General features: G+C 49.5%; 1 protein-coding gene across 1 annotated transcript in view; it reads right to left on the bottom strand.

The window, feature by feature from the left end:
* Positions 1-2772: 2772 nt before the first annotated feature.
* LOC144934226 (signal transducer and activator of transcription 5A-like) overlaps positions 2773-26127 on the bottom strand; it is a 37741-nt gene continuing 14386 nt past the window's right edge. The window contains exons 4-14 of the mRNA XM_078859839.1: positions 23082-23237; positions 19688-19867; positions 16718-16805; positions 15091-15213; positions 13798-13890; positions 13311-13514; positions 12079-12173; positions 11701-11843; positions 9122-9274; positions 3878-3932; positions 2773-2914 (exon numbers count right to left, since the gene is read on the bottom strand). Coding sequence (XP_078715965.1) covers positions 2773-2914; positions 3878-3932; positions 9122-9274; positions 11701-11843; positions 12079-12173; positions 13311-13514; positions 13798-13890; positions 15091-15213; positions 16718-16805; positions 19688-19867; positions 23082-23237 — 1432 coding nt within the window. The remainder of the gene's footprint in view (positions 2915-3877; positions 3933-9121; positions 9275-11700; positions 11844-12078; positions 12174-13310; positions 13515-13797; positions 13891-15090; positions 15214-16717; positions 16806-19687; positions 19868-23081; positions 23238-26127) is intronic.

The raw sequence follows: 26127 nt of genomic DNA, 5'->3' as shown, positions 1-26127 counted from the left end.
AAGTTCACTGAACTTGCCAGTAAAATTTGCCAACGTGTAAAAACTGGACCGTGTCCACAAGGGCCACAATTAGCATTTGCCGTTGCGTTGCCACTGGCAACGCCGTGCGTGGCACAACTGCTTTGCAGTGTGGCGGCGAGAACAATGTGGCCTCACAACCACTTAGTACATTATTGTAAAAGAGACATAAAACCACACATGCGCCCCCCAAACCTCACCCCGTCACGTTCACATTGCGTTTAGTTTTGTTTGGCACTTTTTTGCTTACCTTAAAACTACTTCTTAACTGCGGCACAAATCAAATGTCACCTCGTTGTGTGGCTCCGATAGCGAGTAAATGATTGCATGTTAGGTTTGATCCGGACAGGATTGTCTTAAGGATCGCCTTGTGCGATGAACTGCACACCGATGCGTTTGCACTTAAGCAGCCACCACACGTGAAAACGTGCACGGACGGACACGCGCACACAATTGGCGTCACGACACGTGCATGCGCATGCACAAACGCACGAGGCGAATTTTGCCTGTGCATGTCAAGCACCACTGCCACTGCAATTCCTTCCGAGAGAACTGAGAAGGCTGGGAGGGGGGGGGGCATGAACAACAAGACAATAAAAAAAATCAGTGGTGGGCAACCCTCGTGGTGGCTTGGTCTCAGTGTCTGTAGGGTGATGCGTGCGGTCATTAGTGGACTCGTGTGGTCCACCAACAAGTCGAAGTTGCCCATCACTACTATAAAGCCATTATCATGCCCGCTTTGCACGTTTTATGGCTCTAACAAGGCACATCATATAACCATTAGCATGCCCTCGTTAACCATTCATGGTCTTAGCCAGGAACTTATTTGATATTCCACTACAGTGCCCTCTTTTTCATAATATTGGCTCTAGCCAGACAGTTCTTATAATTGCATTAGCATACCATCGTGTTACTCTTCGTGGCTTTAGCCAGGCAATTAGTATATATCCATTAGTGTGCCCTCTTTTTATTCTTTAAACTGCCCCAAGGCATTGCCACTTACATTCATACAGGGCCACCTCGGTTATCATTAACTTTAGCTACGCAATTCAAATTGACAAGGGGCATTTTCCCGAAAATCATCTATCGCACTCGTTGAGGCCCCTTCCAAAAGTGACACGCTATCATCCGCGCCAGCTGCTACGGTCATCTTAGTACGAGGCAGGCCCATCAACATGGGAGCCCGAGGCCATCAAATAATTCTCCTCGAACCAACCCTGTAATTCACTCTCAGATTGCATTAAGCCACTTCATGATAACCATACGACATGATGCTACACACAATACCGCATTTGTATAGAGTTGCATTTTCTTTGAAAGGTCATCTTGTGCATCATTTGTTCCCTTCCCAAACATTCCACCAGCCATTTCCATGTCATCAAGCAAACGCTTTTTTTTTATATTTCACAAGAATACTGTTAAATATCACGAGTCTGCTTCGTAACCAGACAGCACATGTGAAATAAATGCAGTCACGGGAGCACCTGGTTGCTGGGAAGGTCACGGACGGGTGTACACCTCCAAAAAGTAATGTGTGACCTCAAAGTTATCATGGCTCACACACATTCTCAAGGCTCACTTTAAAGATAACTAGCAAATATTTATTTTGTTACTTATATTCTCCATAACGACGCCAACAATTGTTTCCTCCTAACTAGGGCTGCTTAACTCTGCAAGTCCTTAGCACTTCCATATAATTCTAAGAATCGTATAGGGGTGCATTAGTGCAGCTGTCTGTTCTTGAAATATGTGTATTACACTGAGTTTTAAGTCCCGAGCCATTTCTTAACAGGGATGTCCATTTCCAGTTAGCCCACAAATCCGATGGTGGCTTCCAGTCAACGTTCTGTGCTACTGTACTTTCATCGTTCTCTGGTATTTGTTTTCATGAGAACCATTGCATGGTTCCTGCATCATATGTTTCCATGATCCTGAGGTAAAATTGTTACGGACATTTATTTTGGTAAAAAGAAAAAAGAATAGTTTTTTTTTAACAGCACACAATCCAGAGCAATTGAAAACTGTGTTATCTGTCAAGTCCTTTCCAGTTGAAGTACCCACCTGAAAATGCTCAGAACTGCTCGTGTTATAGATATAAATGAGAGGTCTTGCTGTGTTTTCGAGGTTCCGTGGTCAAAAGTAAACAAGTACACTTATGTGCAAAGAAAATGATGAACCTGCGTGGTTTGCCCACGAAAGCAGCAAGTACCTTTCCGTTCACTGCTGTCTTTTGAGCGCGGAATTTTGGTGGTGTTTTTTTTGTGCCGCAAAGTGTGTTCCAAAGTGCTGTGGCGAGGCTTTCTAGCGGTCTCCTGTATCATAGCGCCACGTGGCAAGCCCCAGGCATTGTTCTACCGTGCCGCAGCATGGCGGTGTTTGTGATTAGGGCTCAGGACTGGTGCTGTTTGCGTGGCATGGTACATTACGCCGTGGAATGGTGGCAAAAATGTTCGGTCCTTAACGACACCTGGTAGGCTTGCTGAAGGTAGATAGATGCTCACATCCGTCGCATCGGAGGCAGCTCTTGGAGCTTCTCGACGAGCATTGGACGCAGGTGTTAATTGGAAACACGGCAAGCGTGAGCCAATTAGGTCATCGTTCTGGCCATCGGCGACGTTGTCCGGTTTCCACCTTGGATGCGTGTCCATCAGGGGCGCGCCGTGACGCGATGCAGCCCCACGAAGCAGCCCGCCGTGACCGGCCTGGGTCTCCGTCCGTTTCCGCGCAGCTCGCTTCGGTACACGCTGCGCCAGCTCAGTTGTGACCCAAGCTGGTGAAGAGGGCCCGCGCGGTGCTGCCCGGGGAGCCGGCGGTGCTGGTGGCGGCGACGGCAGTATCATCAGACGCGTACGAGGTGCAGGGGGTCCCTGGGAGCCCCGGGGGCAGCATGGAGAACCTGCAGCGGGCAGCACAGGTCAGGGCCGGGGCACTTGTGTCACCGACGCGGCTACACCTATTTAAGTCCAAACCACGCACAGGCCGCATGCAAATGCGTGCACAGCACACACACACACACCCTCCAAAGACAAAGGTCCCCCGTGTAGTCTTCAACAGACTGTTGGGGCAAGCGTTGTTAGCGAGTCGCACCTGTGAAGGCCGGCACTCTGGCACACGAGGGGGGGGGGGGGGTGGCCAACACCATGTCCGGCCGCTGTTGTCTCACTAGTGGCGATGTTTTTAAACACCGTACTACGTACTCATTTGAGGCTGAGTCGACCTAGGGGAGGCCCAGGACCGGTTCGTGTGTGTTTGTGGATGAAGTGTGTGTCACAGAGCGGTGGTGTAGCGATTAGCGCTCTGCGCTACGAACCCGGCTACCCGGGTTCGATTCCCGCTCACGGTCAACACCGGTGATAGATTATCTGAACCGGTCCTGGCCCTCCCCTACGTCGACTCAGCCTCAAGTGAGTGAGTACCTGGTGCAGTGTGTAAACATCGCTACTAGGGAGACAAAGGCGGCTGAGCGTGGTGCTGGCAACCCACCCCCTCGTGTGCTGTGCCGAGCTTCGTAGGTGCTCACTAACATTACCAACAGTCTGTTAATGTTTTGATTTAAAGCTTTCGTGACTGCAGGGATTAATATTCTTGGTTCTTTCGGTAAAGTCACGTAGAAGGGAAATAATACAATAATATAAATATAAAACAAAAATAAAAAAGATTGTTTGTTATATATTATTTTATTATTTCCCTTCTACATGACTTTACCGAAAGTACCAAGAATATATAGTCTGTTAATGCTATACGGAGATCTTTGTCTTTTTTGTGTAAGTGAGCAGTGGTGAGTAGCACAGGTCTGGTATGCAGTGGAGATGTGACGTGGACTGCCCAGGCATATTCACACGCAGAAGCAGTGGCTTACCCTGGCAGCACCTGGCGGATGCCCAGCACAATGTATCCATTCAGATTATTTCCCGCTGTGAATTGACATGGAGAGAGAGAGAGAGTCAATGCATGGGAAACAAAGCCAAGCCTCTACTGTGGCACGGATTCACTTGTATCTTGCGCATGTTCTGCACCGCTGGGCTGAGTGTTCAATGTTGTGATGCAAACAAAAACCATGGATGTATGGTGAGACACCAAGCGATGGAGTAGCAAAGTGCCTGTTGAAGGCAGCAGAGCAAGTACGTTTATGTTTCCAAGCTGTGAGGGTGCTCCAGCAACTGGACTGACATCCAACGCAGGGCTTCCTGAAAAGAGTTTTGAATTCTATGAGGAAAGTTTTTCGTGTGGAAACAAAGACGTAATTCTTGCTACATGCCACCCCGACTTCTCAAGCACAGCCATGAAGCTGACGGGTTATATGTCGCTTATTTATGATACAGTGATTTGATGATAATAAAAAAAACATGGACACCTGTTAACACTGCTGGGTTATGTTTCCCCCCCCCCCCCCAAACTCTCTGCAGACACAGATAATCAAACAAAGCCCTCATCCGCTGAGGCAGCAGCGTTTGTTCATCGTGACGTGCACCTTGCTGGCCTTCTGCTTCATGTCACTGCTGAGGGCGTGTGGTCGGTGTTTATTTCATCAGCATTCAACGTACACCATTGGGACCTCCTTTGCCAGTAGCAAAATCTGATAATTGGTTTTTTTACCCTTTTATCTGGCAACAAAACTGACACCTTTTTTACAAGGAGTCATGTTTGCATTGACCACAATACCTGCGGTTGGAATGCAAACAAAAACACAACTCTGATAATATATGCACTGTCCTTAAAATTGATTCGTCCACACCCGAGACAGCTTTTCTTAGAGCCTAGGGTCATCTGGTCCAACACCATGTGAGACTAGGCTCTAAGAAAAGCTGTCTCGGGTGTGGACCAATCAATTTCAAGGACAGTGCATACATTATCAGAGTTGTGTTTTTGTTTGCATTCCGACCGCAGGTATTGTGGTCAATGCAGATGTAGTGGTGATACGTGCTGGCAGGGGGGATCGTGAGGCAGCGCGTGGTGGGTGGTTAAATCACGGTCCGCAAGCGGGTGCTCACATCGCGGTCCGCATAGGCTCCGCCCCCTCGGGAGCGGAGGGCTATGTAAGGCGATGCGCGCGGGCACTCGGGGAGTTGGTAACCGGTGAAGACAGAAGACGGAGGAAGAGATAGGCCCTGGGACCCCTAGCCCCGCTGCCCTTGTAAGGGCCGGGGCTCTGTGAGGCTCAGAGGCGAGGCCTTGGGATTCACGGCCCGACGCCCTTGTAAGGGCCGGGCTGTGTAACTCAGTGGTCGAGACCCGTGGCCTGACAAGGCGGGTCTGATAGCTCCCCGTGGGGAGAGCGTAGCCGGAGAGCCTGAGGCGAGGCAGAGTTAGGCACGCGTACCCTACGGGAGAGACTGAGTGCGGGCCGAGCCGGATGTGCGTAGGGGTCTGATAGCTCCCCGTGGGGAGAGCGTAGCCGGAGAGCCTGAGTGCAAGGCAGAGTTAGGTACGCGTACCCCACGGGGAAGACGGAGTGCGTGGCCGAGTCAGGCACGCGTAACATAGGTGTTATCTCGGTTGGGACTGTTACATGTGCAACCGTTGTGAATAAACAGTGCTGCCCCGTCAACTCGTCTCCTGCCATTATTGAAGATATTACACAAACATGACTCCTTGTAAAAAAAGGTGTCAGTTTTGTTGCCAGATAAAAGGGTAAAAAACAATTATCAGCATTCAAAGTGTTATTTTCTTGTCTAAGATTAGTCAACGCGTGGAACTGTAATTGAGGCTTCGTCTCTCGATTTTACTACGTCATTGACGTAAGAAATGCTGATATTTAACACTGGAAATAGTAATTTATATATATACACTATGGTGACTAAACGACACTAGTCACAGTGTCAGCATTTTATATTTAATGATGATGATGACATGAAATTGAAAGACTAAGACTTGACTAACATTCCACAGATTGTTATTGACTCACCCACTCGCCACTAACCCACCCACTCACTCACCCACTCACTCAGCCACTCACTCACCCACTCACTCACCCACTCACTCACTCACCCACTCACTCACCCACTCACTCACCCACTAACTCACCCACTCACTCACCCACTCACCACTAACTCACCCACTAACCCACCCACTCACTCACCCACTCACCACTATCTCACCACTCACTCACTCACTCACCCACTCACTCACCCACCCACTCAATCACCCACTCACTCACCCACTCACTCACCCACTAATCCACACACTCACTCACCCACTCACTCACCCACTCACTCACCCACTAACCCACCCACTCATTCACCCACTCACTCACCCACTCACTTAGCCACTCACTCACCCACTCACTCACTCACTCACCCACTCACTCACTCACTCACTCACCCACTCACTCACCCACTCACTCACTCACCCACTCACTCACTCACTCACCCACTCACTCACCCACTCACTCACCCATCCACTCGCCACTAACTCACACATCCACTCGCCACTCACTCACCCACTCACTCACCCACTAACTCATCCACTAACCCACCCACTCACTCACCCACTCAATCACTCACTCACCCATTCACTCACCCAATCACTCACCCACTCACTCACCCACTAACCCACCCACTCACTCACCCACTCACCGCTAACTCACCACTCACTCATTCACCCACTAACTCACCCACACACTCACTCACCCACTAACTCACCCACTCACTCACCCACTCACCACTAACCCACCCACTCACTCACCCACTCACCACTAACTCACAACTCACCCACTCACCCACTCACTCACCCAATAACCCACCCACTCACTCACCCACTAACCCACCCACTCACTCACCCACTCACCGCTAACTCACCACTCACTCACTCACCCACTAACTCACCCACTCATCCACACACTCACCAACCCACTAACTCACCCACTCACTCACCCACTCACCACTAACTCACCCACTAACCCACCCACTCACTCACCCACTCACCACTAACTCACCACTCACTCACTCACCCACTAACTCACCCACTCACTCACCCACTCACTCACCCACTCACTCATTCACTCACTCACTCACCCACTCACCCACTCACCCACTAACCCACCCACTAACTCACCCACTCACCCACACACTCACTCACCCACTAACTCACCCACTCACTCACCCACTCACCACTAACTCACCCACTAACCCACCCACTCACTCACCCACTCACCACTAACTCACCACTCACTCACCCACTCACTCACCCACTCACTCACCCAATAACCCACCCACTCACTCACCCACTAACCCACCCACTCACTCACCCACTCACCGCTAACTCACCACTCACTCACTCACCCACTAACTCACCCACACACTCACCAACCCACTAACTCACCCACTCACTCACCCACTCACCACTAACTCACCCACTAACCCACCCACTCACTCACCCACTCACCACTAACTCACCACTCACTCACTCACCCACTCACTCACCCACTCACTCAGCCACTCACTCACCCACTCACTCACCCACTCACTCACCCACTAACTCACCCACTCACTCACCCACTCACCACTAACTCACCCACTAACCCACCCACTCACTCACCCACTCACCACTATCTCACCACTCACTCACTCACTCACCCACTCACTCACCCACCCACTCAATCACCCACTCACTCACCCACTCACTCACCCACTAATCCACACACTCACTCACCCACTCACTCACCCACTCACTCACCCACTAACCCACCCACTCATTCACCCACTCACTCACCCACTCACTTAGCCACTCACTCACCCACTCACTCACTCACCCACTCACTCACTCACTCACCCACTCACTCACCCACTCACTCACCCACTCACTCACTCACTCACCTACTCACTCACCCACTCACTCAACCATCCACTCGCCACTAACTCACACATCCACTCGCCACTCACTCACCCACTCACTCACCCACTAACTCATCCACTAACCCACCCACTCACTCACCCACTCAATCACTCACTCACCCATTCACTCACCCAATCACTCACCCACTCACTCACCCACTAACCCACCCACTCACTCACCCACTCACCGCTAACTCACCACTCACTCATTCACCCACTAACTCACCCACACACTCACTCACCCACTAACTCACCCACTCACTCACCCACTCACCACTAACTCACCCACTAACCCACCCACTCGCTCACCCACTCACCACTAACTCACAACTCACCCACTCACTCACCCACTCACTCACCCAATAACCCACCCACTCACTCACCCACTAACCCACCCACTCACTCACCCACTCACCGCTAACTCACCACTCACTCACTCACCCACTAACTCACCCACTCATCCACACACTCACCAACCCACTAACTCACCCACTCACTCACCCACTCACCACTAACTCACCCACTAACCCACCCACTCACTCACCCACTCACCACTAACTCACCACTCACTCACTCACCCACTAACTCACCCACTCACTCACCCACTCACTCACCCACTCACTCATTCACTCACCCACTCACCCACTCACCCACTAACCCACCCACTAACTCACCCACTCACCCACACACTCACTCACCCACTAACTCACCCACTCACTCACCCACTCACCACTAACTCACCCACTAACCCACCCACTCACTCACCCACTCACCACTAACTCACCACTCACTCACCCACTCACTCACCTACTCACTCACCCAATAACCCACCCACTCACTCACCCACTAACCCACCCACTCACTCACCCACTCACCGCTAACTCACCACTCACTCACCCACTAACTCACCCACACACTCACCAACCCACTAACTCACCCACTCACTCACCCACTCACCACTAACTCACCCACTAACCCACCCACTCACTCACCCACTCACCACTAACTCACCACTCACTCACTCACCCACTAACTCACCCACTCACTCACCCACTCACTCACCCACTCACTCATTCACTCACTCACCCACTCACCCACTCACCCACTAACCCACCCACTCACTCACCCACTCACTCAGTACTTTCCCACACACCCTGCATAGTCTAGACTAGAAAAAAGAAAAAAAAAATCGGAACTTTGCGAACACAGTGATGCCCAGTGCCGGGTGCCGCTCATGGGGCACGTGGCAGCACCACGAGTCTGGTACTCACGCGGCGGGCTGTAGTACTTGGCGAAAGCATGGTCCTTGGGCCGGGCCGGGTACAGCAGCTGGAGGCTGTCCAGATCCCGCACGCGGTCAGCCAGGGGCAGCATGGCCAGCTCGCGCGCCGTGAACGGCTTCACGTTCCACACGATCCGCTCGCCTGTCGTGTACACGCACGACACAAAGATCACGTTGGGATCAGTGCTGTTAGTGAGTAGCACCTATCAAGACCGGCACGGCAATGGTCGACTTAACCCTGGTCAACTGCAATGGTCGACTTAGCCTCGTTTTGAGGTTAAGTTGACCTAGGGAAGACCCAGGACGGGTTCAGATAATCGTCACTGGTGTTGGCTGTGAGTAGGAATTTAACTCACTTCGCCAGGTTCGTATCACAGCGTGCTAACCGCTACATCACCGCTCCCCCTTATACGCACAGCACACACACACATCGGAAGCCGTCATTCGCTGCACTAAGATATGGTGAGATCACCGCAGCACCTGTGCCAGGCTATGTGCACTTTTTTATAGCCCAGGCTAGCGCTTGGAAAAACAACCATCCCCCACTTCCTTGTGGTGTCAGATATAAACACTGTGGTGTGTAGTGAGCATTGCCACTGGGGGAAGGGCTAAAATCAGATGATTACCCTCATGGCATGCTCACATCTATTCTATCACAGTGGCGAATGAGGGTGTGTACGAGGGGCTTGTTGCACCCCCCCCCCCACTAATAGATCTAATGATCCAAAAACCACAGAGAGAACTTCAAATAAAGCATGTGCCAAAGGTCCTGATAGGACAAGCATCCATGACATCTACCGGCCAAACCCAGGGCCGCATTAAGATTGTGTCGGCCCCTGGGTTACAGGTACTGTGAGGCTCCCCCAGTAATGCTTTGAAAAGGAAAACAAAGTTAAAGAAAAATAAAATAGTATTTTTACAAGGCTAAAATTCAGCGTTCACAAACGAAATAACTTTTCACTTCATCTCTGGAGGTCCTCCAGCTGGCGGAGGCTGCAGCCCCTAAACCCCCCCCCCCCCGTGCCTCAATCCGGCTCTGGACAAACCCCATACGTATACTGTTTGTTTTTTTCGGTAAAGTCACGTAGGTAAAACATTTAATTAATTAAATGAAAACAACTAAATTAAATCACGACGTTTTTTTTTTAAACAGTCTGCATCAGCAGCAGACTGTGCTTTCCCACCTGATGACGGATGCTTGTGTTACGCCCGAAACGTCGTGATTTATTTTAGTTGTTTTAATTTATTTTATTTTATTTTTTACCTACGTGACTTTACTGAAAAAAAAACAAAGAGTATGAATCCTTGCAGTCACGAAAGCTTCAAATCTAGAACCCATACGGACACACAAAATGACAAAGACTCCCCATATAGCTATACACACCATTGAGGCAAGTGCTGTTAATGAGCAACTCTGTCATGGCCCACGATGGGCTGGTGTTGCAAGAACAGGTGCAAATCTTACTTGGCAGGTCGCCAGAACTATAGAACATTGTGCAAACTACTGCACCACCGCTGACTACAAAGTTAAAGATTTCTCATGTCGTGATACACACTGCTGGGGAAAGTTCTGATGGCGAGCACCTTTGAAGGCCGACAACAAGACACGAGAGTGGGGTGGTCCAGTCAGCACAACACACCACCCAAGTACTCAAGTAAGGCTGAGCACATTACCCTCGGAAAAATATGCAAAAGCATCATAAAGCACTTATCTCGTCGTCGTGGCAACTTGGTAAAAAAATAACTGTTACCACCAGCTGTGAGTCACCCTTATTTGTGGCATGCGGGGAGGGTGCTAGCAAACAGGGGGCACCTTTATGGAAGCATTTGGCAATTCGGCCATTCTCCCAGCACTGGATACGAGGTAATGCTCCACTGTCCCATCAAGATATCCTCATGCCACTATTTAAACCTTTGAATATGCTCACCAATCAATTCCGCCTTTAGTGAGAAATACAGCTATGTGGTGGTGGTGGTGATGATTATTAGATGTGGTATTGTTTGCAGGGGGTTGGGGGGTCAAAGTGATCTTGGCTAAAAAAACTTTCTGAAATGAATGAGCATTAGTCTCAATTAGTTTCATCCAATAAACACAATTTTCCGAGAGGGGCATCGTGGTGAGATATATTGCTTTGACATCAGTGAGTGAGTAGTAATATTATAAGATTGCATATTGCCTGATAAATTCTAGGATCGCAATATCTCAAAGTTGTGTAAATGTTCATTTATTGCTCGATATAGGGAACACCGTGATGTTGGCTAGTGCCAGATATTGTTTACGTTACTCTATATTTGAAAACAGATATCCCGAAATTGGCAAATACCAATGCAACATTTCTTAAGCGATACCCGTCACAGCTTGCAATGACAGTAGCTGTGATACCGGTAGCTATAACATCACTATGTTTATACGTATGATATCGCCAATATTAGGATTGCCCATATAACCCAACTCTAGTGTTAGTGGAAAAGACCCTCGCTCGTACTCAAAGACCGATCCCACACACAGGCGGTGGGGCGGGGGGGGGGTGAAGTAGCACAAATGTTCGGCCTCCAAGAACCGCTCACCTGGTTGACCGGGCATCTGCGCCCCCCATGCGATGGTGACGCCCCCAATCTCGGAGTCGCTGAAGCGAAGCAGGAAGGTGCCCGCGGGCAGTGACAACAGCATGTCCTGTGCCTGCGCTCGGCTCACGAAACCCACGATGGCCCTGGAGCCCACGCGGCACGAGCAGCGTCAGAAGGCCCAGCAGAGCTTCCGCTTGCCCGCGGAATTCATTATCCTCATCGATAGCCATGGTCAATCCGCTGCTGGATTTACCATGACTTAGGCACGACGAACAAACCAGACTAAGCCGCGCCAAATAAACCACTTAGCAACACCATACAAAACCGAAATATCCAGACGGTTTGGCGGAATGACGTTACGAGGAAGTGCACACTGACCCGTCGTTCCAGTGGCTCTTTAGGTACTTCTTGGTGAGTTCCATGACACCGTCAAACCACTGCCAGAAGGTGAAGGTGCGACCGGGAAGGTTTTCCTGCACGACAGCAGAAGGGCCCATCGCCTGCAACGTTACTCCTCTAAATTTACCCTCTGAAGCACAACTGTGTGAATAACAATGGTGGTGAGAGATTTCAGTCTGTACTTGTCAATGGCAACCCTGACTCTTAAGTCCATTAAGCCGACAGCCAAATCACTGTGAATGTCCCCAATCTCATCAGATCTCTCTAATCAGAAGCTAAGCAGGTGTTGGACCTGGTTAGTGCTTAGATGGGAGACTGGGTCGCAATACCAGCTGTTGTGGGCTTGAGCTGTAAGGTAGCAAGGAGATGGCAGCACACCGATGGAATCTTAAATGTTCCTGTGTGGAGCTTTTAGTTCTACCCCTTCATTTGTGTGTGGGTTTTCTCCAAACACTTAAATTATATGCCCAAATGCTAAAGAACTATGGATGCTCCTGAAAAAAAGGTCTGAAGACTCATGGAAGTTTTCCGGGTTGTAAAGGAAGGGTATTATATATGATTATATTATAATATTAAACATATTTTTATTATATATTATTCATTCTGCCATGGTATCATGGTTAGCACACTAAGCATGCACTCCAGATGTGGTCAGTTCGATCGCCCAAAGTGGCATTTGAAGAAATAGGCAAGTTTCTTAAATCCCTCCAGCCCCATCCCCCGTGCAGCAGTATAAATGGGTATTGAGGTCTAACCCAGAACCACTAGTGCAAAGCAACCTTGCTGATTGTTCACTGTGCTGCCTGAAGTACTGGTGATGTGATTACTGTTGGCGTAGTGGTGGCGAGATGTTATCTCCCTCGCCTGGTATGTAGGAGGTTGTAGGTTGGATCCCGACCCTGATGCCTGTCTATTTGGAGTTTGCATGTTTCTCCCCGTAGTCGCGTGGATTTTTCTCCGGGTCCTCCGGTTTTTCCCTCCACATTTAGAAACGTGCGCTCAGAGTATTTGGCAGCTATACATTTCCACGTGATAAGCCACTTCATTGGGTTATCATTTGTGATAGCCAGCTCACTTCTGATAAAGAGCTGTATATCTCAGTGGGCTTTACCTGGTCAAATAAAAATACGTTTTCTTTATTGAGTGGATTTAGTCTGATTGGCATCGGCATTAACCAGGACATCTCTCCGGTGCTCCGTGTTGCTCTCTACCCGGTTGAACTGCGCCCAGGAGATGGTGCGGTCAGCGAGGTCGTCGGCCCCGCTTGAGTAGCCAAAGGCCTTGTGGGCGAGGAAGGTCACGCTGTCGGTGCACAGTCCCGTGGGGCTGTCCACCTCCGAGCGGAACTTGCTATCCAGGACAGCCATCAGGCGACTCCAGGGCACCGCTTCTGGCACCTGGAAGGGCAATCGGCGCTGCACGGCACACAGGAATAAACGGGGAACACGCGGCAAATTTTGTAATGATTTTCATTATTTTGTCGATTGCATTTTTTTATTACCAAATCAAAATGATTTACTTGTTCAGAAAGAAATTTCAAAGGAAATCTGCTTTGCAAGGCAGACACGAAATATCATGCGAATGTCACTGAAGGCACTGTGGCTCAGCTTATGTAGGGTAAGTATTTTACGTGCCACATGTAACCTGGTTACATTTTAACTCCGCACAACTAAAGGTGGACAACGAAACCACACCTACCGGCTCGGAGAAGGCATTGTCCCACAGCACCGTGGCGGTGGCGTTGTTCTCCTGACTCCCGTGGACAATCACCACCACAGGTAAGGACAGCACCTGGCACAGAGCAATATACACATCACACAAACAGCAAGATTCCCCATATAGCCTTAACATCCTTTGGGTGCAAGTGCTGTTAGCGAGCACCTATAAAAGCTGGCACGGCACACGAGGGGGTGGCCGGCCAGCCTTTGTCTCATTTGAGGCTGAGTCAACCTGTAGGAGGCCCAGGACCAGTCCAGATAATTGTCACTGGTATTGGCCGTGAACGAGAATCAAACTCGGGTTGCCAGCTGTGTAGAGCAGCACGCTGTCCACGACACTACCCCTCCCCACAAGAGCAGTGCACACACACAACAGCAGCTGCCATTTGCCACTAAGTGGCTGTGACGTCATCACAGTGCCAGGCAAGGTGGACTTTGAGAACACGCGAATTGCCGAAGGGCTCGCTGTCACAGAGCAGTATACGCACCACACTCACACCACGTGACACACACCCAGACAAATATGTCATAGTCTCACAGAGTGTCAGTTAGTGAGCATTTAGCATTGCTATTGTGGAACAATGTGTCTTCTTAATAAGGCCTAAATATAAGACCCCCTCACTACATTGTAAACCCGATAAAAAAAAGACAATTTAGATTTGACTCAACATAGTAAATGTGTTTTAAAAATGTGTGGTACCTCGACCTGACCTTGCCTCATTAGTCTAGAGGTGAGGCCAGTACCACACCCGGACGCCATTTTGTTTGTGCTTAGTGTCTCACTCGGAAAGTTTCGTTCGCTTCATTGGCTTAATTGTAACGTCAGCGTGCCATTTCCAAATAATGAATCGTGAATCATTGATTCTCACACGCACGATTCAATGCGTGGATTGTGAGCCCAAGAATTTATTTCAGTTTTAATTGATGCACCGTTGAGTGCTTAAGTTTGTGCGGCCCGAGTGAGTGGATGTGGCAAATGGTCAGCGAGTGTGGTCAGTGCCCCGTGGTTGAGGCATTGTGGGTGTAGCGTCTGATTGTCGCATGCCATTGAAGAGTGCGGTTTAAGGGTTTGGTTGAAGAGTGCAGTTGAAGAGTGCGGTTGAAGGGTGTGGTTGGAAAGTGCGGTTGAACAGTGTGATTGAAAAGTGCGGTTGAAGGGTTTGGTTGAAGGGTTTGGTTGAAGAGTGCGGTTGAACGGTGTGGTTGAATGGTGCGGTTGGAAAGTGCGGTTGAAGGGTGCGGTTGCTGTGGCTGTGTCGTGAGCGTGCTGCACCTGGGCGTGCAGCATGAACTCGCCGTCCCCAGTGTTGAGCGTCGCCTGGAAGAGGATTGCAAACTTCTCCTCGGTGACCGACTCTGAGCCGCGTCGGTCCGAGCGTCGAATCTTTTTCAGCAGCTGAGACCGGACAGCAGCAGCAGGGAGGAGTCATCAGTCGCGGTGTGACAGTTGTACCATTGAAAACCGGTAACAACCCATGAGACAATCACATGACTGTGGAGGTTGTCTAAGGAGGCCCTAATAAGGATTAGAATCGAACTAATGGAGACCAAAGAACACAAGGGAACATGAAGAAGAAAAACACGATACATTCTGGAGGATCACAGTAACATTGTGAATTGTTAGGATGCAATGTGTACGTGTGTTGTGCCGCACATTGAGAGATAAAAGGGGGAGCCGTGGATTAGAGAACGTGCGGAGGATAAATACGTAATTTAAGCTGTAAATAAAAGTAAGTGGGCCTGGGTAACGCATGGCCACAAGAAGTGGTTGATGACCGGTAGTCAAGGGATGGAACACATCTGAGAATACGTCAATTGGGCAGATGGAGCGGTGATGCAATCAGCATGCGTGTGCAGATGCCAGGTGAATTGTTGCATCACAATATCGTGAGGGATAGCGAAGGCTTGGGGAATACTTCATCCAGCAGTGGATTGATCATGGCTCATGATGATGATGATGAGAATGTCAATCTCCCCGCTCAAGTGAGCAAGTGGGCAAAGCCAATAGAACTTTCACACTCTCTCCATCTGATCAACACATTCGACTTCCCACAAAGTTGTGCTCATTTCTATCAACCCCAAAGGGATGATAGACTGAGTTATTTTCCACCCGGGATAAACACTATCATAGCCTTTTGATGTGGGGTTGATGGCTCTTAATTGTAGTGGCACCCAGCTGGACTAGAGGCTGGAGAGGGCTTGACACTGTAACACCACCACAAATGTACCTTGCATAATGTACATTGATTACCATATGAAAAACCCAACCGGCAATGGATACCCATTGTAATTGATATAAATTAATAAATCCCCCCCCCTTCGCACAAGAAGGGCTCACAAGTGACGTCATCACATATATTCTTCTATTTAAGGAACGAAACAGGAGGATTTATCCACAAATCTGACTGTCGCCTGATGAAGCTAGCTGTAATTACTGGCGAAATGCCGTACTCAGATTGTAAATGTTGTGGCTTGGCTCTCCAACACACCGGTGTGCTGTACTAATAATGAATTGGCACGTTCTGTTTCCATGACAATTCTTACTAATTGGCTGTGTCGGGTGGTGGCGGGTTAAACGGCACATTTATATTTACATGATCTAACCCCAAAAAAAACAGTATTATAAATGCACCACAGTTGACTAAATAAATACAAAGTAAAACATTGCACAATGTGTTGGTTCCTTTTACTTTTAGTGACATTTGGTAATGGCAAAAAATTACTCCATTGCGAATTACTACTATAATGAGCCAAGAATGTCGTGATTTATTTTATTTTCTACCTACGTGAATTCATCGAAAGAACCAAAGAATATGGATTCCTGCAGTCACGAAAGCTTCAAATCGGAATGGAAGATGGTCTGGAGGCCACACGGTTTGGTCAGCCACTCTCACGCTTACCATGCTGCGGAAGTTTGCCATCAGCGCTCCCGAGCCCTGCTGGTACTCCATGACGGTATTGTTGTTGTGGATTTCGCCGCTCACCTCACTAAAGGGAGCAGAAGCAGAATTTTTATTTATCTTGGAGAAATCTGAAACGCTATGAAGCTCTTTTTTTTCAAGGATATCCAGTAGGGGCACGAGGTCAACCGCTGTGTGTCCGTCCTCCCTGGAGGCTTTGTGTCTCAATGCAAAACCTCCAGAACATATTTTTGCACGAATTGCTTCGAAAACCTGTTCCCGGGATATAATTTCGTTGCCTCCGCTTTAAAATTAGCGCCTCAATGTCAAAACTGGAGACAAAGGCACCTGGGCATGGCTGCGGTAACACTACTGACCACTCCTGTGCCATTCTCCCTTGCATAGGTGCTCACAAAGAAGCACTTATCTCAATAGGGACAAATGTGTGACGAGTAATACGGCGCAGCAGTCAAACCACGATAGAATTACGATTCCCTATAACACCAGGCACTCATTTGAAGCTGAGCACAACTTTGCGGGAAGTCAAATGTGTTGATCAGATGGGGAGATCTCCACGCTCACTTGAGCGTGGAGATCCACACTCTCATCATCGTCATGAGCCAGGACAGGTTCACATTGTACGTGCCACGACATTATCCATAAGGATTACAATTCTAGGGCTCTTAATTGCTATAAATCGTATCTCATCTCAACCATTTCATTGTCCTGCAGCGATCTAACTCAGGTGATCCCCATTGGGAGCTGTCCCTGTGGCGCACAAGGTGATGCAGTTCAGGCCTGCACATGTGGGCCACTCTTTTTTCAAATGATGTCACGGGATATTTAACAGCCACTGTGGAGCAGACGGTGCACCAACTTTGTTTCCTCGGTGTACATATTTACGCAGGTACTGATTTGAGGCCGAGTCGACCTAGGGGAGGCCCAGGAACAGGTCAGATATTCGTCAGCTGCAAATCATTCGTCGCCTGCAAATCAAACCCAGGTAACGACAATTGCTGCATAGTGCATGAAGCACTGCAAGAGATTGTTGGACGGCAAGTGCTGTTAGCGAGCACCTATGAATACCTAGGGGTAGGGTCGCCAACATAATGCCTGGCCACCTTTGTCTCTCAAGTGCTCACGTTTACACACCAGGTACTCATTTAAAGCTGAGTCGACCTAGGGGAAGGCCTATGACCGGTTCTGATATTCGTCACTGACGTTAGCCGTGAGCCGGAATCGAACTCGGCTTGCCGGCTTCATTGCGCAGTGCGCTAACCACCGCACTCCAGCTCCCCCACATCTTCGCCTGTCCATCCGCTGATGATGATGATGACTCCGGATAACAGCTAGCAGATATCATAATTTCTGCTTGCGTTGTGGCCGAAACGTCGTGAGAATTGTTATTTATTATGTTTGATTTTTATTATTTTATTATTTCCCTTCTACGTGACTTTACCGAAAGAACCAAGAAGAGGACAATAAATACTATTTTTCGATTTAAAGCTTTCGTGACTGCAGGGATTCATCTTCTTGGTTCTTTCGGTAAAGTCACGTAGAAGGGAAATAATAAAATAAATAAAATAAAACATAATATGTTTTCTTTTATTTACTTTATAATAATAATAAAATAAAACATAATAAAACATAATATGCTTTATTTTATTTATTGTTATTATTTTATTATTTCCCTTCTACGTGACTTTACCGAAAGAACCAAGAAGACATAATTTCCCTGTGCACAGGGTGGGGTAAGAGCCCCGAGCGGAAGCATGGGACCCACATTGTGGGCAAGGAGTTGCTCGTCTACTGTATGGGATTCGTACTGCTGTGTCAAATCCAGGGGCGGTTTCTTCATTAGGGCGATTGGGCGACGCACCACCAATGTAATTCAACCACAGAGTCACGCTAGCCGTCACTGTGCCTCTGGATATAGTCCAATCAGCGTCATGCTACGTTCTGTGGAGTACCGCCTCTTTTTAGGCGATTTCCCTCCAGCTGAGAATCGCCCCGAGTGGTCCCATAGACTTACATTCAAAGATGTTTTTTTTCGAACGGGGGCGCTGCAATGCATTCTCTATGGCTTCCGGGAGGGCTCGTCCTAACGTGCTTACGTCATCATACGTGCTTACGTCATCATACGTAAGCACGTTTCATCCAACAATATAATTTGTCGCCACCTAGTGGAATCTTTAATAAAAGAAACTTGAGTGGTTTGTTTTAATAGTGAGTATAGAAACAAACAAGATGTATTGTAAGAGTCACTTTATTTTTCATTAATATTAAAGAAGTGAAGTTGCCTTTACATGCTTAAGCTGTTAATTTATCCATTGCATGGGTGGACCTTATCCTTATCAATCATCCAGACATTTGCCCCCCCTGAGAGATTTTGCAGGAGCCGCCACTGGTCAAATCTATAATTAATCCCAGCAACGTAGCAAAGGGCTGTTTCATCTACATAACAAAGGCTCAGTCCCATTTACAGCAGCCGCACCTTTACAGCAGCCGCGCCTTAACAACTCTTGGAACCTCCCAGTTCAACCAGTCTACACAACAAAGGCTCATTCCTAGCAGCGGCTTCAGCCGCACCAACCTCACAATAATAATAATACAAAACTCCGATCCAGGGGCCTGCCTTGGCTCCTCCCACCCTCAACCAGTATATATACAAGGACGGTTTTCTTGGAATTTCTCTTACTTGATACAGCAATCGTGCTGTGACGGTTCCACCTGAAGACGGAAGCTTGTGTTGCCTCTGAAACGTCGTGATTTTAATTTTATTTTAATTTTACTTTTATTAATTTTATTTTTTTACCTACGTGACTTTATCGAAAAAACCTAAGAATATGACTCCTTGCAGTCACGAAAGCTTCAAATCTAGAATGTATGGGATTCGTGTTGATTGGGCCGTTAAACCATGCGCACAAGAACACGTGCGCACCGCCCCCCTGCCACCTTGCGTGCGCTCACTTGCGTGGGTGGTGTCCGACGTGGAGAGCTCGCGCCTGCGCCTCGCTCACGATGGTGGCGTGCACGTGTGGGAGGCTCCCCGTCAGCTCCAGCTTGCTTCCGGCCAAGAAGCGCAGGCTGCAGCCAAACTTGGTTTGCGTCTTGAGCACCTGCGGTGGCTGACGTTCCATCACCAGCGTCCTGTCGCAGGGGGCCCGGTGCATGTCAAGAGTTGTACTGATTTTTTGTTTTTATTTTACACGCTTTTATTTAACTCGTTCCGTCTGTTGTCGTATCCTCAAAAAAATGTTGTAACTCAATTTTTACCCACTTCCCAATGTGCTATCGAATGCTAAACTTGGTATACTTATGTCATACCGATGACAAGACTATATTATATCATTAAAATAAAAAATGTTTTAAAAACATTTTACACCCTTTTATTTAACTCACTCTGTCTGTTGTATCCTCAAATCTTGTAACTCAATTTCAACCGTCTTCCCAATGTCGGTTCGACTGCAAACTTGGTATAGGCATGTCATACTGATGACAATACTATATTCTATCATTAAAAATAAAATAAAATATCTGAAAACAATATTTTTAACGGCTCTAATTGTCGACGCTCAACTCACGTTGCCTCTAAATCACCCGCCGATGGGCGTTGGATGTGGAAGGAGGGGAGGGGCGATGGGGGAAGGGGGCAGGGGGAGGGGCAGCTCGGACAGTACATTTCATTAAACCGTGTTTTTAAAAAAGTATTTGTAAATATTGTATTGTGTTGTCTTTCCATCCACCGGTTGAACCGAACTGCATTTTGTGGTTAGTTTGTTGTCCTCCCCCTCGCAACCCACCGATTAGCACAGGTTGGCTACGTACGGTGCAAAAGAAGTGCAAACATACAGAACATCGTGGCCCATGTTGTTGATGCCATCAGCATTGGCCTTCACTTATTTTCCTTCTGCTAGATCCCTCGCCTGTTGCAAAGTCCCTCACCTCTGGCAAAGCTGAACACCCAATTTATATTTGGTAGGTTCCAAAGTTAAATCGAAGTTGGAGTAAATAGGGATTGTCTCCTGGAGAGACTGAGTCCCGCAAGAGGAATGCCGAATGTCCACCAATGCCTCAGTTTGCCTTTTGTCTCTGCTATATATTAGACAGCTAACAATCATGAGCCAACAAAACAAGACGTAGTTTCTAAAGTAAACTACTGGCTGCAATGGAGTCAACAGCTTCTGATGTTAGCACAAGAAGGAGAATTAATGGTGTGGATCGTGCACTCTTTATTTCACTTTAGCAAAATTAACACGGTGCAGTGATTTTTGTAAATTATGGTTGATTATAAAAATTATGAGCAAACTCCCGATGCGCGCAAGTCCAAATGTGAAATCTTTATTTTCAGCACAAATTACTATGGATTATTTCCGTCCTTTCTCTGGCATATGATAGCACAAAAGACACACGTAGGAGGTGGAAAGATGGATCACAGCTGTAAGTGACTGTCAGCACGTGTTGTACTTGTGTGTTGCATGCTGCTGTTGCAGCTGCTGCTGACGATCCATTAGCTCAGTTTGTCAATACAATGAGTATTCATTAAACAAATGAATGTGCTTGCTTCTTGAACAAGAGGAACAAAATAAGTGCAGAATGTAAATACATCTAATAAATGAAGCCTAAAAATAGTCACATTTTATTTGGGATTCAAATATGCCTATGTCAGCTGTTATTTCATGCTAATCTCTCACATTATCATAGCTATTTCCGTGCCCAGTTACATGCTAATTTCTCACTTTAACATCACTAGCCCCGGCCACATCTTTATAACCCTTGAGCTACACCCATTTCAAACCTTTTAAAACAGTCTGCCTCAGTAGCAGACCGTGCTTTCCCACCTGATGATGGACGCTTGTGTTGCGCCCGAAACGTCGTGATCTATTTTATTTTATACCTACGTGACTTTACCGAAAGAACCAAAGCGTATTCATGACAATTTGGATGACAATTGGGTAAGAAGATGTGGGATTAAACTTACGCAAATGGAAAGCTATCGGATGTGAATTTAACCCCGGTATAGGAAACCGGCAGTAGTTTCGGCAGGAGTGAAGGCATTTTATAGTAATTTTAGAAGGTTCCATCACGCACCGACAGAGCGTGAAGCAGAAATCCAAACACGGTGAGCTCTACAGAGAGACGCTCACTCCAACGAACGAATCGCTGTTACAATACTCTTGGGTTTTTTCGGTAAAGTCACGTCGGTAAAAAAAAAAAATAGAAATAAAAGAATAAATCACGACGTTTCGGAGACAACACAAGTCTCCGTCATCAGGTGGGACAGTCACAGCTAAATTTACTCTATCAAGTGAGGCAAAATTCCAAGAGACAAGATCTTAAATACAAGTTAAGGGGGAGAGGGGCTTATCTGAATGTGGTAGCCAGGGAATGGAACGGTGGGGGGGGCTAAAAGAGAACAATTGGTGCACATCTACTTGGGGTTGTGGCCGGTGTTAGCTGATAATAAAAAAAAAGAAGAAAGCAGTACTGTTAAACTCTGGGGATGTCAACACTCGGTAAAGTAGAATAGTACCTGTCAAATAAGATGGTTCTTTACCGAAAAAACCTGAGAGTATGAATCCTTGCAGTCACGAAAGCTTCAAATCTAGAATTAATACGCTGTTACAATCACAGCTTTGATCTTCAGGGCATCCAAATGCATCTGAAGGGTGATCCTTCCCAATAGCATGTCAGCGAAGTGAGGAAAGCATCGGGTGGCAGCGCCTCTTCTGTAATGCCACTTGCTTGGCAGAATGGGGCCGTAAGTTCGCGAGCGGAACGCGTTGACAAAGTGCACTGCCCTTGAAACGTTGCCACGATACCATCCGTGGCGATAGTGCAACAACAACAACAAGAACAACCGCCATTCGCCACTAAGTGGCGGTGACGTCACCACGACGCTTGTGCCAGGCTATGTGCACCTTGAGGCCACGTGAAGTGTCGAACGCCAGCTGGCAGGTCACGGGGCAGACCCAGGTGCCACGGGTCGACAGACTGAGATGACTGGCTGATGCACCACCTGTGCCCCCTACTGTGCCAACTTGCTGTGCTTTAGCCACCCGGCGCTCCGCTCGTTGTTGTGAGCGTCGCTCCTCCGCCCTCCGTTGTTGTTGGAGGGCGACTGCCTCCAACTGCCCAGTAGCGTCCTTCACGAGCCTCCTCCACAGAGGCCGATCTTGACACCGCTGGTACCAGTCATCGGCAAGTCCACTCAGCTCCACGGCCTCCTGTACCACATCACTCCATCTCTTCTCTAGCCCGTGCCGCGCCCGTTTAGCCCCCTCGATCCGGCCGAAACATAGTGGAACAGCGGCACACACACACGCATCATCGACTGGGCTACAGCCCCTGCACGCGGACGTACTTCGTGGCGATGTCGGAGAGCAGACGCGCCAGGTTATTGTTGAGATTGAGCAGAGCGTCGGGGCTCGGACCAGGCAGTGCCAGTTGCTGCAGCAAGGACTCGAATCGCTTGAGGTGCTGCCTGGCTCGTATCACCCCGTCCGCCATGCACTCGCTCCTACACCATCGTGCGCAAACGATTCTCCGATGAGACAAGAATTCTCCATGCACCGAGTCCGCGCACGCCATGAAGCTAATTTGAGCGATGGGTTTAAGTATGCAACTGTGTGTTACATGTCGAGAAAAAAAACTATGAGCTCGTCAAACATTTGTTTATTCACGTATGTGAAATGGAAACGTGTATTCGACTCGAAGGTGAATTCATGAAACATAAATCACTCACTGTTTGGTTCTTTCGGTAAAGTCACGTAGAAAGAAAATATATTAAATTATAAAATACGACGTTTCGATTGCAACACAAGTAACCGTCATCAGGTAAGAATGAATGGGAAAAGAAGCGTGTCTCTGTGTGTGTCTCTCTCTGCTTGTGTGTCTGTCTGTGTGTCTCCGTGTCTGTGTTTTGTCTCTCTCAAATTTAGCATTCTTTGGAAGAACGTAATCAACCAGGTAGGGTGTTGACTGTTGTGTTAGCCGACTCCTTGTGTTGTATTGCATTATATTTCTATGTTTACTAGGTTTGTTTTCTCATTTATTCTTACCTGATGACGGTTGCTTGTGTTGCAATCGAAACGTCGTATTCTATTATTTTATTTATTTCTACGTGACTTTACCGAAAGAACCAAAGAGTAATTCCGGCAGTGACGAAAGCATAAAATCAAATACATCACTCACCCCTTACTTATTTCGTCAAACAATTTGTTTTCCGTAGCTTTGGCTGTGATAAAGTCATTATGTCATCGTAATTCAAAAGCAAAAACAATTCCGATGGCTATTACTTCAATGTGGAATGGAGGGCCTACAAAATATGAGGGCCTCGTGCCTTATTAGCCCATGGGTTAAGCCGGCCCTGACCGTGTGCTCCCAGAGTCCGCACGTGTTGTACGCTCTGCAAAGAGTGATCGTGCCTTGTCAATCAAACAAAGATTGTTCATTCTCATGGCCTGATTGAGCCAAGTGGAAAACCCCATTTATATGGTGGGGTTTTCTTTTTGTGCAGTCATTGGTGACCAAGCTAAGATAACTAATTGTACTTGAAACTCCGATTTCATCACAGGTGGTTGCCCATGGTGATTGATCCTCAGATATCATCAGTGCCAACTCAGGGCCCTGACAGCATCAGTTCCCTATGCCACTTATCCAACTGAAAGCAGTCCTCATTTTGATGACCTTGGAGGATCAAATGGCAGTCAGTTGGGTATTACACCTTAGAAGTACGCATGAGATATGATTGCCAGCTCCGAGGTACAAAAAAAACCCCGAGGCTGCGCCCGCCGGGGGGGCCCCGGGTAAGTACGCGCGTGCCGTCCTCGCCGGGCCGCCGGGGTGGGCAGCGGCAGCTCCCGCTGCCCCGTACATCGCCGTGCCGCCGGAATGGGCAGCAGGTGCTGCCGCGGCTCCACCTGTCGCCGCGCTCACGGGGCCGGCCACCGGCGATGCCGCGGCTCTGCACCACGCCGTGCCTGCGTCCCATGTCATGGATGCCGCCGCGGCTCCGTGTTATAACGCCGCGTCTTCGGCGTGGGCCGGGGAGGCCGCAACGCCGTGGTGCCTCGCCGCGTCGCGAGAGGTTGCCGCGGCTGCGGCCGCTGTTCCGCACCTCACTGCGCCGACAGGGTGGGCCACGGGGGCCGCCGCGGCTCCGTGTCATACCGCCGCGTCTTCGGCGTGGCCCGGGGAGGCCGCAACGCCCTGGTGCCTCGCCGCGTCGCGAGAGGTTGCCGCGGCTGCAGCCGCTGTCCCGCACCTCGCTGCGCCGGCAGGGTGGGCCACAGGGGCCGCCGCGGCTCCGTGTCATACCGCCGCGTCTTCGGCGTGGCCCGGGGAGGCCGCAACGCCCTGGTGCCTCGCCGCGTCGCGAGAGGTTGCCGCGGCTGCGGCCGCTGTCCCGCACCTCGCTGCGCCGGCGGGGTGGGCCGCGGGGGCCGCCGCGGCTCCGTGTCATACCGCCGCGTCTTCGGCGTGGCCCGGTGAGGCCGCAACGCCCTGGTGCCTCGCCGCGTCGCGAGAGGTTGCCGCGGCTGCGGCCGCTGTCCCGCACCTCGCTGCGCCGGCGGGGTGGGCCGCGGGGGCCGCTGCAGGCCCGAATTATACCGCCGCGTCTTCGGCAACGCCGTGGTCCCTCGCCGCGTCGCAGGACGACGCCGTGGCTTCGTACGCCGCCGCTGACAGGTGGGTCGCGAAAGCGCAGGTGCCTTCACACCTCGCTGCATCTACGGCGTGGCCCATGGGGGCCGCAACTCAGCCGCAATTCGCTGCGTCTACGGCGTGGCCCATGGGAGCCGCAACTCAGCCACAATTCGCTGCGCCTACGGCGTGGCCCATGGGGGCCGCAGCACCACCGCACCTTTCCGCGTCTTCGGCGTGGCCCGCGGGAGCCGCAATGCTGCCACCATCGCACCACGTCGCGTCCGCTGGGTGGCCCGCAGGTGCCGCTTGGCTTCCACACCTCGCGGCGCCGCGCGGCCAATGGCAGCGCCGGTTACCCGACGTTGCGCCATTTGTCGCGCAAGGGGGCGACTGGTCGGCCTTCCAGGACCGGTTCGACGCGGCATACATGTCGGTCGGCTGGTACATGGAGGAGTTCTTGCCGGCACTTCCGACCTGCTTGGACGAAAGGGCTCTGCAGGCCTTCAAGTCCATCCATCCGGCCAATCGGGCTACACTCCCGGCGGCCTATATCCAAATGGCCAACGTTTTTGAGCCGCCGTCCACCGCACAGCTAAAGTTTTCATTGCGGCGGCGGGAGGAGGGGGAACTGCCGCTGGCCTTCCGCTGCTCGCTCCTGGCCCTGGCACAGGCTGCATACCCTGACCTGTACGGCAGGGCACTTGATTCTATGGCCTTGGGGAAGCTGCTTGACCTGGCAAGGGAGCTAGGAATTGCTCTGT

Source organism: Lampetra fluviatilis, chromosome 1, assembly GCF_964198595.1.
Source record: "Lampetra fluviatilis chromosome 1, kcLamFluv1.1, whole genome shotgun sequence".
NCBI lineage: Eukaryota > Metazoa > Chordata > Hyperoartia > Petromyzontiformes > Petromyzontidae > Lampetra > Lampetra fluviatilis.
This window is presented reverse-complemented; position numbering and strand designations above follow the sequence as displayed.